The sequence below is a fragment of the Labrus bergylta genome, chromosome 15 (assembly GCF_963930695.1).
Source record: "Labrus bergylta chromosome 15, fLabBer1.1, whole genome shotgun sequence".
Taxonomy (NCBI): domain Eukaryota; kingdom Metazoa; phylum Chordata; class Actinopteri; order Labriformes; family Labridae; genus Labrus; species Labrus bergylta.
The window spans coordinates 5,102,896-5,121,708 of record NC_089209.1 but is presented as its reverse complement, the minus strand read 5'-3'; the positions used below and the strand labels follow the sequence as shown (position 1 = coordinate 5,121,708).

At 40.3% G+C, this 18,813-nt stretch overlaps 1 protein-coding gene across 2 annotated transcripts in view; it reads left to right on the top strand.

The window, feature by feature from the left end:
* fam184ab (family with sequence similarity 184 member Ab) overlaps positions 1-18,813 on the top strand; it is a 159,889-nt gene that overhangs the window by 131,125 nt on the left and 9,951 nt on the right. For both annotated transcript variants that reach the window (XM_020637045.3, XM_020637044.3), the window contains exons 17-19: positions 3,514-3,698; positions 7,305-7,451; positions 18,046-18,163. In XM_020637045.3, the coding sequence (XP_020492701.1) occupies positions 3,514-3,698; positions 7,305-7,451; positions 18,046-18,163 (450 nt within the window). The remainder of the gene's footprint in view (positions 1-3,513; positions 3,699-7,304; positions 7,452-18,045; positions 18,164-18,813) is intronic.

The following is an 18,813-nucleotide window of genomic DNA, read 5'->3' as shown; positions in this document are numbered from 1 at the left end:
ACCAGATAGCATAGCTCTGCCCTTTGCTGCTTGTCATCCCCCTCTCTCTCCTCCCATTGTTCCTGTCTCTCTTCAGCTGTCCTATCCAATAAAGGCAAAACTGGCCTAAAAAATATCTTTAAACATTTTTTTTAAAGATATAAAAACCTAAACAGCGACGTCAACATCCACATCTAATGAAAATAAAGTCAAAGAATGAAAGAAAGTCAGGCAGGTTGCATTTGATGTCTTCAGAGTGTTTGTTGATTGAACCGACGCGTTGTTCTCTCGCACTCTAATTGTTCATTTTCACACCTTGTAATCATCACTAACATAAGCCCGCTCGTCTGTTATTATGGAGTGTAGAACAGAAGAGCAGCTCTGCACGGCGTCATGACTCATCTCAACATTGTTTCAATGGACGTCATTCACTCAGTTGTGGAACTATGATTATTCATGAGCGTTTTTTAAATTAGAGTTTATTCTTGTTCTGTGATGTTCAGCAGGTTGCATCTCATCCAGAGCAAAACTTCAAAACCACCTCTTTTTATTTAATTAGTATAATTGCCCTGTTCTTGTCAAAATAAGGCAAGGTTGATGAAGGTTAACCCTTTTATTGATAAATGTTAGAGAGGTTTGTGAACCGTTAAAACATGTATATTGTACGTGTGCCTCGCTTTAGTTTAGTTTATTAGTTTATTTGAATCAGGGACAATGTAGAAAAGAAGATGACTCTCAGAAGAGAAAAGATGCTTCGTACCAGATTTAGCTAACTAGCTAATTTCCATCTGTAGTCGCTGGGCAGCCATAGTCTTGGCAGACGACAGCTATGTTGTCAAAGGTCATTGGGGAATGTGTCTGTCGGTCCATTCAGCTTTAATGAAAATAAATCATGACACACTCTTTGAAGGAGTTTCTTCTTCCTCTGTCTTTTGTATTTTGTCCCAAATCCACTTGGACTCAAATGAATACTGATTGGACGACGTCACCGTAGCCATTTGGTTTTTGCCATAAATCTGCATCCATACACTAGTTTTTACAAAATGTAACGCAAATTTCTAAAATAATTTTAAACAAATGCTCGTCAGCTACATCTGATTGGAGTTTAAACTGATAAGAACTTAGTGGCCTTCAAGTATTAATGCTTTTCAACATCTTGGGCGTCGTTATAATTAAACCGAAGCACCTTTGATAGAACAGCTCTAAAGTCTTCTTGACTTGTGTTTTTCAGAGTGACTTGAATGTAAATTGCATCTCGACTTGTCGACTGAAGGACACACCTGCGGGTCTCTAATTCGATTGAAGCCGTGTCTAAAGTGGCCCCTTAAGTGTTAAAGTCAAGTACAATACACGACGTGATTCATAAAGCAACGCCACGGCTCACTCAGTCCACCCGGGGGGTATTTATGATTAAAAGTCACTGTTGGACACTGAATGGTAATGAGCATCACTTTTCATTATCACTCCATTCATTAACATTCACATTAACTAACAGCTCTTACCGGCTGGTGTGGAGCTTTGACTCAGTGTACATTAATCACCTCATGACGGTGGAGTTTGTGCTGTTGATGAGAAACATTTCAACACTCCCAAAGAAACATCATTTCATCATCATTTAGGAAAGTTTTATAGAGTTTTATACATAAAGTTCGGCAACATACTGTCATCAGATGTTGGTCTTTATTGATCTATATCAATATGTTTATTAATATACTTTATTTCAGAGGGGTCCATATCATTATAAATAAGCACAAGAAATAAAAATACAGAACATCAACACAGGGATCAAATCACTTCAGTTCACAGTTTGTCATTCATTCAAATACAAAGAGACATTTGAACCAGTAGAGTCAGAGACATTATGATTATATTTTCTGAATCAATTAATCAACACATAAATTTATACATTAAATTTCTCGATACAGCATGAAATATGGAGACGTTATTAGGAACAAACATTGGACTTGCACTCGTCCATCTTGGTTACTTGAGAAGTATTCTAAATGTATCATAGTTATTATATGCCACCACCAGTAACTTTCTAATTTTAGCTTTACTGTAATGTGTCAGTGTTTAACTAGATTTTTAATCTCATTTCATTTTTAAACCTCCTAAAGTAAAAAGGTGTACACTGTATGATTGTATAAAAGTCGCGGCAGATTGTCAGCTCACTCTGTACGACTAAATCGTTTCCGCTGCACGACTCAAAGCTCACGATTAATGTTGCTCACACTGTACCAGTAAAATCAGGCCAGGGCCAAAGTGTCCTTTGTAAACGCCCACAGGTAGAGACTGAAGTCAGATCAGAGCAGTTTGGTGTCGATCAAAGTCAAACAGAGACAAAAACACATACACACACACACACACACACACACACACACACAGCATCACCAATAATAACTGTTATGATCTTAAAAGGTTTTTAAGTGGACCCAAAAGTAAAACTGGAAAACAGAGTGGTGGGTAAAGGGGTATTTATTGAAGGGAGGCTGGTGAGGCTGGAATGAGAGGCTGGGTGGTGAGGCGCTTGAGCTCGTTAGGTTGGAGGCACTGGGGGAAAAAGAAGACGAGGGAATAATTAGCGACAGGTAATCCAAAGCACAAAAAAGTCTTACTGATACTTGAAAAGCCGATCTACCTCGGTGTAGGCGGAAATAATCTGGCAGCTTGGGAGAGATGACCCAGGGTCTAAATGCTGCAGCCGGTGATTATAGATGACAAACAGTTGAGTGATTGCAGAGAGCTCCAGCAGCCAATAAGCCACGCCCAGCCTCTGAAAGAAAAAAAACACAAGCACCAAACCAAGAGCAGACAAGGAAAAACACACAACACTGTCCAATCACCACAAATAACCAGTCAAACAGGCACAGCGGCTGTTGCCATGGTGCTCTCAGGTGCTGCCTGACAGTTTGTGAAAGCATATTCAGGAGTCGGGGAATTGGCTCGTTTCTGCTCTCACTGTGTCAGTGTGTTCAGTCATATGACCAAAATTAAAAAAAAATGTATGTCCAGTTGGGAGCAGCAGATTGGGCAGTGATAGATGTGTTAGATATCGTATTGCATCACACATCGTACGCTCGCTCTGTCCACACAGCATCCAGTAAATATTTACTTCTGTTCCCCATTGCAGTCAGTGTGTCATGTGGAGCTTTAGTAATGAAGGTGGACAAACTGAAGTGTGGTGCTTTTTTATTGACGAGCTTTTGACTCAAAGGTTTGACAGTAAATGGTTCGAGGTGAGCTGAATCAAGTCTCTCTAAGGTGTTGATTCAGGTTGTTAGATACACCGATAAGAGAAGTTTACTTCTTCTAGCAGCAGAGATATTAAACAGTCTCAGACAAAGACTGATTGGTTCTCATCACTTTATCTGCTGTGTGATTGGCTGATTGTCGGGCACTATCATTTTATCACCCTGCCTGATCTTTAAGTCCGTATAGGGAAGTAGGAGTTTCCCTGTTTTTAAAGACCTGACATCCTCAGTGAATGAACAACTCTGTGGGAATCTAAAACTCTGCTTTAACACTTTCTCTTAGGAGCGAGATCTGTTGGGCCGGATCACCGAGCTGCAGGAGGAGGTGTCCAGGAGGAAGAACCACATCGCCCAGCTGGACCACCAGATCCACACGCTCAACGAGAACATCAGCACTCTGACTAAAGAGCTGGAGCTCAAGGGCAAAGAGGTGCTCAAGATCCGCAGCGAAGCCAATCAGCAGATCAGGTATGACTCAGCGCTCAGAGCAGAGCGGAAAGAAAAAACAATACAGGGCAGAAAATGAAAGATTCAGATTTTGATGATTTCTGGGAGCTCAAATGATTTGATGTAAAGTCCAATAACACTTTTCTACTGACTTTTTAAAACATTTTTCTTTGTTTGAAGGGACTTCCTGTGTAAGGAGACAAAAGTCCTGATCATTAACTGAATGTTTGGGATGTCTAATGGAGGGGAATGTTTTTATGATGTTTGAGCCTCTAACCAAAGCTAATTTTCTCTGACTTTGTGATATATAAAAACGTTTTTTGAATCTTGAATCCATATTATACAATGGATGATATGTACTGCATAGAATGAGATGTATATTGCACTGTAGATACTTTATACTGCAAAGTAAAAAATGCATATTGAATGGTAAATAATGTATTTTGCACATTAAATAATGTATCCTGCACCAGAAGAACACATTGCAGGAGTAGAAAAAACATATTGCAGTTGTAGAAATGTAATTATTGCATAATGACAAGCAGGGGAATAGGATAGGAGGATAATGCACTGCAGTGTGTGTGTGTGTGTGTGTGTGTGTGTGTGTGTGATGTTACAAAGAGGACGTTTTGCACATCCCCCTATAGTCAGATGTTTGAAATATGAAAAGCTGTTGTTGCAAACTTTCTCAGTTACATGTGGATGTTTTATTGAAGACAGCACTAAGGTTAGTTCCCTTCAGGACTTTGGATCTATGTTGTCTTTGTTTTGTGGTTACATGGATCACAAAGAGGACTTCAGGGACCGCTATATGCTCTATGTTTGTGTGTAGGATATATATAAGATCATGAGCACGTTGAGAGGAGTGAACAAAACTTAAAGCACTCACATATGGCGTTCACATCGGTTCAAACACCGAGCAACAAAATCTAGGACATTATTAACGATCGCTTCACAATCATACCCTGTTTTCAAAAATCAAACACACAAAAAGAAAATAGCCTCACTAAACCCTTCTAATCACGGTGACCCCGGTTATCTGTGCATGTAGCTGAGTTCTCCTTTTAGATTTTTGGATGACGATAGTTTCTGCAATCGTACTCTGGCTGCTCCGGTCCGGGTGGAAACACACCGAGATGAAAGAGGAAGAAAGACCAAACGAGGCCTATCAGTCTCCCTCTCTCTCTCTCTGTCTCTCTCTCTCTCTCTCCTCTCTCCTCTCCTCTCTCTCTCTCTCTCCTCTCTCTCTCTCTCTCTCTCTCTCTCTCTCTCTCTCTCTCTCTCTCTCTCTCTCCTCTCTCTCCTCTCTCCTCTCCTCTCTCTCTCTCTCTCCTCTCTCTCTCTCTCTCTCTCTCTCTCCTCTCTCCTCTCCTCTCTCTCTCTCTCTCCTCTCTCTCTCTCTCTCTCTTCCACTGTCAGGAGCTCATTGATTAGGAGACATGAAGGTTATTTGGGGTAAAAGTAGAAATGGAATCTATAATCATGTCGCTCCCTGCGGCATATTGGATGATTTTCTTTAAAGCTAATGTAGTCCATCTTCTCATGAGGTCCAATCTGTAGCCATGGCTTCATGTGTTTCTCTGCCTTTTAAGGTCCTTCATGTGTGTATGTTTGACGTCTTCTCCCATGATGCCTTATTCTCTATCGTTAATTCATGCACTGCTAGACTTTTTGTATGTACATTCTCTCTCTCTCTCTCTCTCTCTCTCTCTCTCTCTCTCTCTCTCTCTCTCTCTCTCTCTCTCACTCTTTCTCTAGCAGGCCCATGCGCAGCACATTTCTTCTTCTCTTACGTAACCCCCCTCCTCGTCTGAATCCTGGTCACAGGGCTAAAAATAGACTGATAAATAAATAAAGAGGAAGCAGAGAGAGAGAGAGATAAGATGTGCGCCCCTCGGGGGGAGTTGGCCCAGTCAGAGGGAGAGGCAGACATACATCCATGTTTCTACTCCATCTCACCCTCACATCCCTTTCATCAGCCCTCGACTCCTCCTCCTTTAATTATCATCTCTTTTCTCCATTTTCCCTCATCTCCGACTTATTTCAGCTCCCGTCTAAAAACCCCTCTGCATTTGCACAGTGAACATATTTGATAAGAAGAATTAATTAAACTCTTTTCCATAACATGTACATCCATTAGACATGCATTTCAGATTAAGTACTTTTCATTTCGTCTGATGTGCTCTGCTCATGTTGAGACAAACTCAGAAGTCATACATCTACAATATTTCACTCGCAGTGCGTTTTCCAGGTAATTATGTTCTACGAGTTTCAGTCTTTGCATCCGTCTCCCTTTTTCTAATCTCTCCACTGTGTCCTCTGTGGAATAATCCATTATGTTCGCTCTCTCCTGGGGGAGACCGTCAGCACAGGAGAGTCTGCAGGTCCTGATTAAGGCTTAAAGGGAAATGCCACTCAATTAAAAGATAAATAAATACAATTTCATGTTGCTCCTGCCTGCAAAGCCTTGTCTCCAAGTGTCCGTCGTTAAAAGTAGACAAGTACATTTACTAAAGTATGGTACTCTCTGGGGTGATTCTAGAGTATGGAGGGTCCAGTGTTCATCACCATTTTGTCTACAAGTGTCCTGATGCTAACTCCTCTTTTGCTCTTTTTTCTTTTTCTCTCTTATTGACGGATTATTCATTTTTATTTTTTTTACATTCATTGTAACACAAAAGTGAGTGCTGTAAGGTGGGGCCCCCTTAGGGAGGTTTACATTTACAAAATCTGTAAATTTTGCTTTGCTTTTAGTTTGTTGAGCCCTCAGGGGCCCCTTACTAGTCTGGGGCCCCAAGCAGTTGCCTCTGGGTACTATAGTAGGGTTCTTATGATGTAAGAAATCTAAACTTTGATCCTAATCTTTAGTAAAAACTCCCAACAATATTGATGCCTTTGTGGATGCCATTGCAACAAAGTTCTAAGTGCTAAATATTGGGTCATTTCAAACTCTTGCACATTGTCTAAATTGCACAAATTGCATTGGGAACATTTCGGTACCAAATGCCATTTGTATTTGTGAAGTTGTGGACAGTGTCACCTGCTCTCGTCTCTTTGTGTTTGTAAGAAACATAAAATATAACTTTGTACTGTTATAATGGGACTTCAGAAATGTCAGTGTTTGCCATCCTGTGAAATGAAATCAACCATCACTGCTCTGTCTGTCATGAGGAAGTTTTTGGTGTTTTTTTTTAACTCCTTTGTTGTTGTATCGTTTACAGAACATGTGGTACTACAAATAACCAAAGTATGAAAAACTTTGACAACATTTTGTCTCCCTGTTTTTAAGCTCAAATTGCAATTTCCTTAATATCATACATGACATGTTGTGCAAAAGAGAGCGCTCAGTAAATAAAGCCTTGTCTCTAATTGTTAATTATTCATTTATCAGGACCCTTCAAATTGTGTAATCTCTTTATAACTAGAGAAGTTGGCTCAAGTGATGGGTCATTTTTTGGGTTAAATTGTCTGCAGCATGGCTAGCTTGCAGTAAGGTTGAACCAGAATCATGTTTAAGGCGTCCTGTCGAATGTTTTAAACAGACGCCTGCCAGCCAATCAGGAACCAGCAGACTCTTGTGTCAATCTCCTGTCTCAAACTAAACTGTCCACTTTTCTGTCTCCTCAGGGCTCATGAACAAGAGCTGTTGAAGAGGCACGAGAGGGAGCTTGCCGAGATGAACGCCGTTCACAGCAGAGAGACGCAGAACATGCTGTCAGACTTCAACAAAGCCCAAGAAGTGCTCAAAGACAAGATCTCCGCCCTTCAGATTCTGTATGTAACACACTGGAAACACTCTCTATGTTCTTGTGTGGTCTACAAACTGCTCTGCAGCAAACTGGGGTCTTTGGCACAAACTGGGGTCTTTGGCACAGAGGAGAAAAAAACCTTTAATCTCATTTTTAAGTCATGATTGCCTCATGCAAAGGTCAGCCTTTTTTGTCCTAGATGATGTGATTGTGTTTTGTCTAGGTGCCAAGTGTTGGCTTAAAAACTACAGGCAAGTTCTCCCTGAGTAAAAGCACAAACAAAGCATTCATACATTCTGAGGGGGAGGGGGGTTCACTCAGAATGGATTGTGCCACTAATAGCACAAAAAATCGCACATCTATCTGCTCCGTCTCAAAGTCTGAGACGGAGCAGAGAAGGTTAATGATATTCCAGGGCTAAGGCGTGGAGAGAAGCTGTCTACACCTCCACTCCTCTGTTTGGGGGTGCGTCCACATGCTGATGGAGCTCAATTTTGTCCACCAGTAGATAATGAGCTGGGGGGGGGCTAGCGGACACCTTTTTCAGTTTATAGTAAGGGCCAGACTCCGAAATTGTGATATGAGTTTCACCATTAGAATCAAACTTCTACCCAGGAGAAGGTCACAGAAAAAAAGAGCAGCATCGTCTTTGTCCGTGTGTAACAGCTCCAGACCATCTTCACACATATGTGTGACGTTTGTATCTGCCAAGTCGACGGGGGCAACCAGCTGTGAACTGATATAACCTCTGAAGTAATGGTCTGTTCAGGGAGCATGATTTATAAAAAAGAGCGCTGAGGCTGTTGTTACCGTGGTGATTAATTAGCTGGGAAGCGACAGGCTGGTGGTTCAGATAGATCAGTGTGTGTAGTTGATCAGATGAAAGACCCAGAAATGCCTGTTTACTGAGATATTCACAGACTCCTGTATATTCATGTGTGAGTTATTGCAGGTCATGCAGAGGTGGAATTTGTGAGCCGATCACTGAAAAGTTTGTGTGTTCTGAAGCGCAGTTACCACCAACTTTCAGTGACTCATTAGCTCCTGCGTTTGTGAATTTGATGATTTCTGCAATGAGGCTTATTTGCATTGAGAGGGGACATTTTTTTCCCTGAAATGACAAAAAAAAAAGATACATTAGGATATGCATCATTGTCTTTTTGACTTATTTGGACAGGTTCAGCTGGTTCCTTCAAACCCTCAGTTTCTCCTTTCCACTAAAAATCAACAATTTTCAGCCGGATCTCCTTAAGATATTCACAGCCTACTCTGGACGAGTAGACAGTCAAATATTGAAGATAAAAACTATTTTTGGAATAAGATCAGATCAACTTTTTATTCACCAATAAGATAAATTAACTTGTGATAGCAGCAAAGAGACAATTTAGAAGATGTAAAAGTCTATAATGAAATCTCTACGGGCCTTCCTTCTTGTGCTGTTTAAACACTAAGGACTCAGGACTCTTTATTTATATATACTACTTTAAAGTCTGATTTTTGTTGACTTTAATCTCCTAGCTTCTTGTCTGCCTCATCACTCTACTCTAAATGTAGCCTTTGTTATGAACAAAGCAGACGCTGTCTCCTCACGCCACGGCTTCTGATGGCAGAAGAAAGCAAAACGTTTGAACCTCTTGTTTGTCCACGCGACGGCCTCCTGAATCAGTGCATCAAACAGCCAATAGAAGTGACTTAAAGGTGTTTGTCTTAGAGGAGCAATGCACACCCTCTTTTCATTGTCATGCGTCAGCCGAAGTGGAGTATAAATAGTCGGCTGCCGTGATGAATTATGTTCTTCTCGGCTTATCATATTGCTCGTGTCATACGTTATAAACAGCTGCAGCGTGCACAATGGTGCAGAACGGAACCACGAGAGAAAACGCCAAAAGAGATTTACCGGTGCGGCCTCAACCTGTACCTGAGCTGCATTCTTCTGGAAATATTTCACATTTCTTTCAGTACAAAGAGAAACACAGAAAGATAAGAATAACTCCATGACATCAAAGATAAAACAGAGAAACTCCTGATTCCATATGCATGTGGCATCATGTGCTTTTATGCACACTCCCGCACATTTCTATGATGTGAGGTTTTTTGATTTAAAAACAAAACAATACGGACTCGTCAGGCATCGTCAGTCGTTTTTCAGATTCCAACTTAATGAAAGATCGATATCGGAGGTTTTCAGGTTATGTGTGAGGAAATCTTCAGGTTTCATATCCTGGATTTCTGTTTGCCTTGGCAGCAACTAATCGCAGATGTGTTGATGATGTGACTCATGATGTGTGTCTCCCCCCCTCCCCCCACCCCCCTGATGTGAGTCAACATGGCCGCGTCACAATAACTGCATCAAAGTGTGTTGGAAAGTTCGTTTTTTTTCCGGCATCATGAGCGCAGAGCCTGAACATCGCTGTCACCTGTTTAGCAGAAATAGCAGCACTGTTTTGCAGTTTGTCTCTGTTACTGGTGATAAATCTTTTAATCTTCTTGTCTTTCCAGACAAAGAAGATTAAAAGTTTCATCACCTTTTAAATAGACACACATAAAGCAGAAGGCTGAAACATGTAATCACAAAGCTTCATCAGTAGCTAATAGAGTAGAGAGAATAGAGAATATATAAACACCAAGAATCTCTGACTAGAGCCGATGGATCTATTAGTCAAAATATAGACCCATATGAAAATTATTTTACGGTGCATATGCAAAAAACAATGCTTTGGATGAATCTCATATCTAATTTTTGCGACTCTAGAGGGACCAGCAGCATATCTTGCAGAGCTTTGCACCTAAACCACACAATTGTCTTCACTAGAATTGATTCACCACGTACAATAATGTTTTATATTGACATATTAGAACCAAATCTGTGCCTAATCGAAGTGGATTCTGTTTACAATCCACGCTGTAGAACGTCTTCCTGAGGATTCAGGCTCACAGTTTGCTCCATCTGTGTCGAGTCACAGCTCACAGGCTGGCTCCCACTTCCAGATACCCCGCAGTCCAACCTTTCCCATCGCAAATCAAGCTTCAGTGCAAGAAACACCTTCATTTAATCATTAGTAGTTTATTAGGATAAACAAATAACACGCTTAGATATGATATGACAGGTTTTATATCAACGAGGAAAAGCTCAAAATCAGAATAGTCTTTGTGTTCACCTCCATCTCCCCTCGACTCACAAGGACAAGCTACTGGACTGGAATTACATTTTAGTCAACTAGCAACTGTTTTCTGAGTTCATCAGAATATGTGGATATTCATTGTCCAAATGTGGTTGAATGTAAAGAATTGTAGTCTTAAAAAATATCAGAATCGTCCTGAACACGCCCCCATGTTCACTTTGTGTGTAAAACAAGCCGTTGTTAGTTCTTGGAAATGACCTCTGTGTTATCGCTGCTATAGCTGCAGCTCTCAGTCCATTGTTCCATTGTTCCGCAGAGATGATTGGACCAGTTGATGGACACCCATAGTGCATAATACATGAATAGCTTGTAATTCTGTTATTATGGAGTCTGCCCAGGCTAGATTATTATGTCCTAGCTATTCCAATCTCCGCCATAAACCAACAGCAGTGGTTCCTGATGAAGAATTAAGACAGCTGTGGACTCAAGTCATTTGCATTCTAATGGGAACCTGCAACATCATAAAAATCATTAACTTTTCAATAAATCAACCCGAACCACACGCACTTATCCCAACAAAATCTAAATCTGAAATATTTAAGTCAACTCTTTGAGGTATCTACAAACACAAAGTTAGTTTGTTTCCCTCTAAAGGCCGATGTTCTGCTAAAGCTAAACCGCTTTGTTGACCGCCTTAAAGGTAACATATTCTCCTCCTCTTCTTCAGTGCAAATAAGTCTCAGAGCTCCTCAGAACATGTCTGTGAAGTTTCTTGTTCTAAATCCACTCTGATCCTGTATTTGATCATATCTATAAACCCCTCTATTTCAGCCCTGCTCAGAACAGGCTGTTTCTGTGTCTGTACCTTTAAATATGTAAATGAGCTGTGTCTGACCACGCCCCCTCTCTGGAAGGGCTTGAGTGGCTCGGGCTTTCTCTCTCCATTCCCTACTGTTTACGGTGACAAGGCAGACTCAGAGGGCAGAACAAACACCTAGCTGTGGGAGTGTCACCCACCTGGGGGAGGGGCTACTGCCCTTTGTGATGTCATGAAGGGAACATCTCCAAACGGCCTGTTTGAGCACACATTTTCTGAAAAGTGGAGCAGGCAAAAGATGGAGAAGATGGACTTTTCTCGGAACTGGGGGGTTTGTAGACGGACTAGAGACACATATTAGTGTTAGAGAAACATGGTGAAGTGTATTTTGTCTAATGTGTGTGACCTTTAAAACATACACATCACATGAACTGTATCAAATAGTGCTTACTCTGCATGCTGCTACTTATGCCATAAAGAGTCAATTCGGTCTACATATCAAATATCATGCAGAACTTCCTCAAATGATGAGCTTACAGAGATTTAAGGAACTAACATTTACTGGAAAGACTCCCATTAATAACAAGGAAAGACTTTCAGCTAAGTGAGTAATCATACTCAGGTCTCAGAATCTAATTAGTGGAAGTACAGTTTAGTCTCATTAAAGCTGCAGAGGGAGATGTCTATTATTGATGACATGCAGATGACGTTATGTGAGTAGGAAACAGAGGTTAAGTTAGGTACCACGTGAAGCAAACGCTGTGATGTATCGGTAAAGTTGACGAATGCAGGAGGAAGCTGCAGGAGGAAGCTGCAGGGAATCTGTAAGGTGAGGTTACAACTACAGAATCCAAAGAGAAGAGTTTGTACGAGACGTGGCAGGAATGGCTGCAGGTGAAGATTCAAAAGGAGATGAATGGAGTAAGAAAGGAGTGAGTTAAAAGGTACATTTTTGCCGCCGGGCAGTGGATGATGCCAAGTCATGAGGGAAATGAGCTGAACAAACCCTCGGGGGGCAGGAGGAGGAGGGGAGTTATTGAGCTGCAGAGATGAACTGAGGACGACAGATAAAAACAGGTGAGATAAAGAAAGATGAGGCCAAACAGAAACCGAAAACTCTGCAGAACAGAGTCTGGAGATATTCAGAGAGCAGCGAGCATCCTCCTCAGAGCTGACCTCCTTTAAGTCTGACTCGGCTGAGAGCAAAGCACCACCTGCTGGATTTAAACAAGACATACATACTGCAGGAATCAAACATTTGCACGAGTCAAATGCATGCTTGTTGTTATACTTAGAAAGGAAATTCTGTATTAAGACAAGAGAATTCTATTTGTAATAAAGCACCAACAGAGTATTAAAAAACAGAAAAATAAGATATTGAAATACAAAGCAGCCAAAGAAGCCAGCAGTTGTTGACACGGGCTGTAACGGCTACAATTTATTAATCATTCAATAGTCCTTGTTTCTTTTCCACTGTCAGGCTCAGATTGTTAATCTAAATGTCTGATATCATTACAGAAAGTATCGCCAAAGATAGAGACCTTTTCTCAAAGAGTAAGATGTATCTTTATACCAGAAACAGCTGTTAACCTCCCTCTCCAAGGCCACCGGTCTCCTTGACAAAAACAGTAATTTCACTTTGCTGAACACAGAAATTGCTGCTCAGAATCAGAATCAGATTCTTTATAGTCCCACAAGGGGAACTGTGTTTTGCAGCAGGAGCACCCAGAAGACAACACATACAAGGACAACATCACCATCAAATCAGAACCCAACACGATATGAAACAATATAAAACATCACAGTAAGAGTCAGTCAAGAGCTCGTACTGTACCAAAATGGACATTTTTTATTTTTAAGTTATCTCTTTTGCTGCCTCTCAGATGGGGCTGTCTCTGCTGTAAATGTTCAGTGATAAAATGGTGAGGCAAACTGTGGATTATCTTAGAATTTATTCAGCAGAGGTCAGACAACATTTCAGAACACACATGGCTGACAAACTTTTCATTTTTAACCATTTTCCTTATATTCTGTTAGCAGGTAAAGCCTACAAATTCCTTTACATTTGGAAACACTTCTAATAGGCTCGAAAGAACACATCAGCTTGACTTGTAAATGTTTCTTCACCCTCATCAAATCCTTTTCAGCTCACAGCAGACACTCGGCTCCTATCTGAACTTAGCTCTGCTGCTATGAGATGTCTTACACATCTGTGTTTCGGCTACACGGACCAAAAGGAAGAATTACCCTCAGATGGTAGACTGATTTAAATGGTGTATCCACAAATGAAATCATGAAAATACATACCAACACTGCCTCAATCTGTGTTTTTTAGGAGTCTGGAACAGCCTCAACTTCACAAAAAAAGCTCAACTTTTGGAGCAGTGTCGAGTCATCTGCACTACATGAGAGATTTAATAAAGAGCAAATAGAGTCCATACAGTGAATTAAGTTTGGTCTACTTTCTATGTTGTTTTTGGAGAGTTTATACAGGACAAGTCGACTTTTAGGTCAGCGGTTTCTTTCTGTCGTCATCTTCTTTACTTTGCTCAGTGAAAACAGGCATTTCTGGGTCTTCCATCTAATCAACTACAAACACTGATCTATCTTAACCACCAGCCTGTCACTACCCAGCTAATTAATCACCACGGTAACAACAACAGCCTCATCCCTCTTTTTTATAAATCATGCTCCCTGCACAGACACAAAGAAGCTCCGGTTGAACTAATTTGTCCTGCCGTCGTAGGAAGCGTTCTTTTGATTCAGAGTACTGATGAAGGCTTTTAAACATGTGCAGTCACATCAGTGATATTACAGCCTGCACGCTCCTCCTGCTAATATGTTTCATCAGCCTGGTGGTTGCAGTGTATTAAACTGCATATGTAATAGAACTCAACAGGACCAGAAGGCGGTGTAGATAACAGAAGCACTAACCAAACATTTCCTGTTGAGCATCCGTCACCGTCAGCTCCGAGTTGTATCAGAATTCCTGCACCTTGAAAAACAGACGTGCAGACTTCACCACAAAAGAACTACTTCTAGAAATCCACCAGGGCGCAGCTTTTCTAACAAACATTTGGTGCAGAAAAGTTCCTTCGATATCTCTTGTGAATCTAACCATGCAGTGGACAGATGCAGGAGAATCTGTTTGATGGCCCGTATATAAGCAGTTGGATTTGTTCAATCCCTGGAAATATTTTTGTCATGTCATCCTCGAGAAACCAAAGATTCGATGAAGGTCATGAATAACAGCGGTCTCCTCTCACAGCTCATGTGTCACTGACCGTCTGGTTCGGTGTCTCAGAGGGTTTTTTCCTGCTCGGTGAACGGTCGCTGATGCCGCAGCAGTCGGGCGTGAAATAGTGGAAACACAAAAACATTTGGCCTGAGTGTGCTCCAGCCCAGAGGAGATTCAGCTGCAGGTCAACCCACCATTTACAAAGATATTCACTGTAAATAAACATGTCGGAACTAAATGTTCCACATAAAGCAGAATGACAAACCGAGTATTCGTCTCTGATCATGGATGCCCCCGTCAGCCACAGTGGGGATCAAGTAAGCTCCACTGAAGAAGATATCAGACGACTTGGCTCCATTTGAGGAGAACGAATGAGCTCTCTGGATCAGATAGATTTTCATTCTGTCAATTTATGACGGGTACATTTGACGAAAATGTTAATCAAGGGTAATTAATTTTTACTCTTAAAGTTAAAACAGTTTTTTTATTATTATCTAGATTTCCCTCCCCTGGGAAAAAAACACCCCTCCATTCTCTTAAAGCTATACTCATAATGAGAAGCTTGAAAGTCACACAATCAATTATTTCTTATTATCAATCTCTGAAATTAAAAGCGGTTGCTTAAAGTGACAAAACCAGAGAATCATCACATTCCTTGTATGTTTCACAGAGCTTTGTTGAAGGTTTTGGCGTCTTTCAGCTCATTGTTTTGGCTTTTGAGCTTTTGGTTTGGGCTCTTTGTTTAGTGTTTGAGCTCACTCGTTTGGATTTTGAGCATCTTTTGGTTATTGAGGTCATGGTTTTTGGTGTTTGTGCTTCTTCTTTTGGTTTGTGACCTTATTGAAGTGATTTTTGAGGCGAGTCTTTTGGGGTTTAGAGCGCACTCTTTTGGATTTGAGCTCATTTTTTTTGGTTTCGACTTCTTTGAATTGATTTCGACCTCATTTGTTTGAGTTTAGTGCTCAATCTTTTGATTTTCAAACTCATTTTTGGTGTTTGAGTTTATTCTTTTGGGTTTAGAGCACATCTTATTGGTCATAAAGTCAATGTTTTGGGTTTAGAGCTCATTGGTTTTTGAGCTCATTTAATTGGTTTATGAAGTCATTGTTTTGGCCTTTGAGCTCTTTGTTTGATTCTGAACTCAGTTTGTTTTTTGAGCTCATTGTTTTGGTTTTTAAACATACAACTTTTCTTTTTCACTTTTTTATTTCACACTTCCTTCTATGCAACAAAAAACAAACTCACACAATCGTACTTCTCTTTGGAAATGAATGTTCATATTCCTCTGTGCTTAATGGATAAATTGGCAGAGCATAACGCCAAGATGTTGAGTGTTATTTTTAGCTTAAAGGACTTCAGGTTTTTGCACGTTTGAGGCCAAAAAAACAGATCAATGTAGCTTTTAAAGGTTCATAATAATTTTTCAAGTATGCAAGCTGCACTGGCCAATCTGTGTCCTATGAATGTGTTCTTTGCACATCATTGGCAAAAACTTTATAAGGTGATAAAATGCAGATGTCATGTTTTCTGCTTCCCAAAAGTGGCCAAGAAACTGTCAACACTGCTTTAAGTCGTTAAATAATGCAAATTATTTTACATTAAGCTAAGAACACATTATCTGAGTGAACATGTTCCCTCATTTTGTTATGAAATATTCAGTTCCAGAACAACACAGACACAACTAGAGCTGCAAAAAAAAAAAAAAAAAAGAGTGTGATGCTTGTGCTGCAGAAAGTGTTTGACAAACAGAGGGAACACGATGAACCGGCTATCAGATGGGAACAGAAGGACCAGCACAGCAGCAGACAGTGTATCCGATACAAATCAGTATGTATCACTATCTCTGAGCCGGGCTCCTCTGGCCGCTCATGTACGTCTGCGGACAGCCCTGTGAAAGGCTGCAGTTTATCGGGCAGACAAGCTGCTCTGGTATACTCGGCCTTAAAGAAAGTGTGTTTTCATACTGTGGCATAAATGTCACAAGGACACCCCTCTGCTTCGTGGACTGTGGTAGTGTGGGAGGGGAAAGGCAGTTAAGCTCTCTGTCACATAAGTAATTGGTGCAGAAAAGCTTTTTTTTGATCAAAATCAAAATGACCATGATCATCGTTGACCATGTTCAGAGGCATAAAATGACACTTTAAAATGAACTAGGTGAGGGCGACGATAGCCTAGCGGTTATGACCTGACCCCATGTACAGAGGCTCTAGTCCTTGTCGCAGCGACTTGGGGTTCAAATCCAACCTTTTCTGAAAGTAATCTCTCACTCTTTCCTAAAAATATTTCCTGTTTCTCTTCAGCTGTCTTTTCCAATAAAGACTAAAATGTCCCCAAAAATATCTTAAAACTGAACTAGGTGACTGTTTCAAGGTCCTCTTTTCCAGAAACTCAGTTAAAGTATAAGATTTAAAGCTCCTGTGTGAAGTTTTTATCGGCTCTTCAAACATTAATAAATGAAAGTGAGGCCTCTGTAAGACTTATGAAAAGCAAAGTCCATTTTATAACCAGCGCAAAACTCTGTATTTTGAAAAAGGCTTAAACTTTCCAGGAAAAACCCTAATCTAAGTGCTCAATACAAACTGTAGTTTCTTGTAATATTAAGTTTTGATGTTTACTTGAAGATGACAGAAAGTAGTCGGTAACTGATGTCTTCTATCATCTGTTTTTTAATGCATAATTTCTAACTTCCAAGAGTGCCCAAGTTTTTAAAAAAAACAGGCTGCTAAATGGAGACTTTAAAAGGCTTTTTCCTTTCAGTGAGTCATTTCCCATCCCAAACTGTCACTTATGATTGGTTGTTTTTCGCATGAAGTATTTTTCAGCCCGCTAATGCCCATTGTGCTCAGCGATCTTTAGCATGTGTTACATTAAGGAAAATGTCACCAGCTTTTTAAATGAATCGGATTTTACAGAAGCTGTGATTTCTCAGTGGGCCAGTTGGGAAATAACAAAAATCTATTATAAGGTTTTTAAGAGTTCTCATAACTCACAGAACACAAAAAAACAACCTCTGGAGGAAATGTGCAGCTCTGTTTTTGAATTTGACATAAAAATCCTTAATGGTTTTACTGATGAGAAGAGGAAGGGACTGGGGAGGGAAGAGACTAAGGACAATTACTTTTTTATTGATCTAAAGCCTATAAAAAAAGGAAAGCCTATGAATCACACACCTTTTCATCTGTGTAGCATATGAATTGAATTCATTGATATTATAAATGAAACCATATTATACATGCACACTAGAAAGTGTAAGAATTAACAACTGCTTTTCTTTTTTATACTGTTAATGTTATTTAACGTTACATATTTTACATTTATGAAACTGCACACATAACCTGGCTTGGGTCACATCGGGTAGTTTCCTTTTAAGTTTTTTGCTCTTGTATTGAAGTAAGGGGTCCAGTAATTTATTATTTGGTTATTTTTTTCAATCGTCATACAGACTGGAAGGATCAGAAGAGAAGTTCAGAAACAGGGAGAGTCGTCATGAGGATCTGCAGGTCATCGCGGAACTGAAGGACATGGTGTCCGAGAGAGAATCTCTAGTCAAGAAACTGGTGGTAAGTAGTAAGTCCTGTGGGGGCCATTTACTATATGTACACAGCTTAGTGAAAACGTTCCTTGAAATACTTGATATTAACAGATGTAAACAGTTTATCATCCATACCATCCAGGAAATTATGGAATAAAGAGGCTAATGAGAATAAGAAAGTACCCGGGATACAGCCCTGAGGCATTCCATATTTGATTAACATGCTTGTAAATCGTCTGTTTTTTAGACCAGTTAAAACCACTCAAGGCCAAAGCTGTTGATAACCAAACAATTTAAAAAAAAGTTAATTTAACAAACCTTGTATCCAACTTTAAAGTCAACTCAAAAACTAGATTTATTTGTGATCATCTGACAGCTGACTTCATTGCTTCTGACTCTCTGAAGAGAAGGCCGACCCTGTTGTTAACTGACACATCTGTATCATGTGTAACCAGTCTTCCAATGAAATCCACCTCATTAACACTGTTAGTTTCATCGGCTTCGTCTGGGACACTGTTGACAGTGACTCCAAGGTTTCTGCTGTTCTGCTGCACTAATCACATGAAGGTGACTTCATAAATCAACTTACAATTTGTCACAGTGTAGTGCTGTTGCCATTTAGTTAGAGTCATTGGCTTGTATCTGTGATCCATAGACTGCAGTAGTTGTGAGGTAACG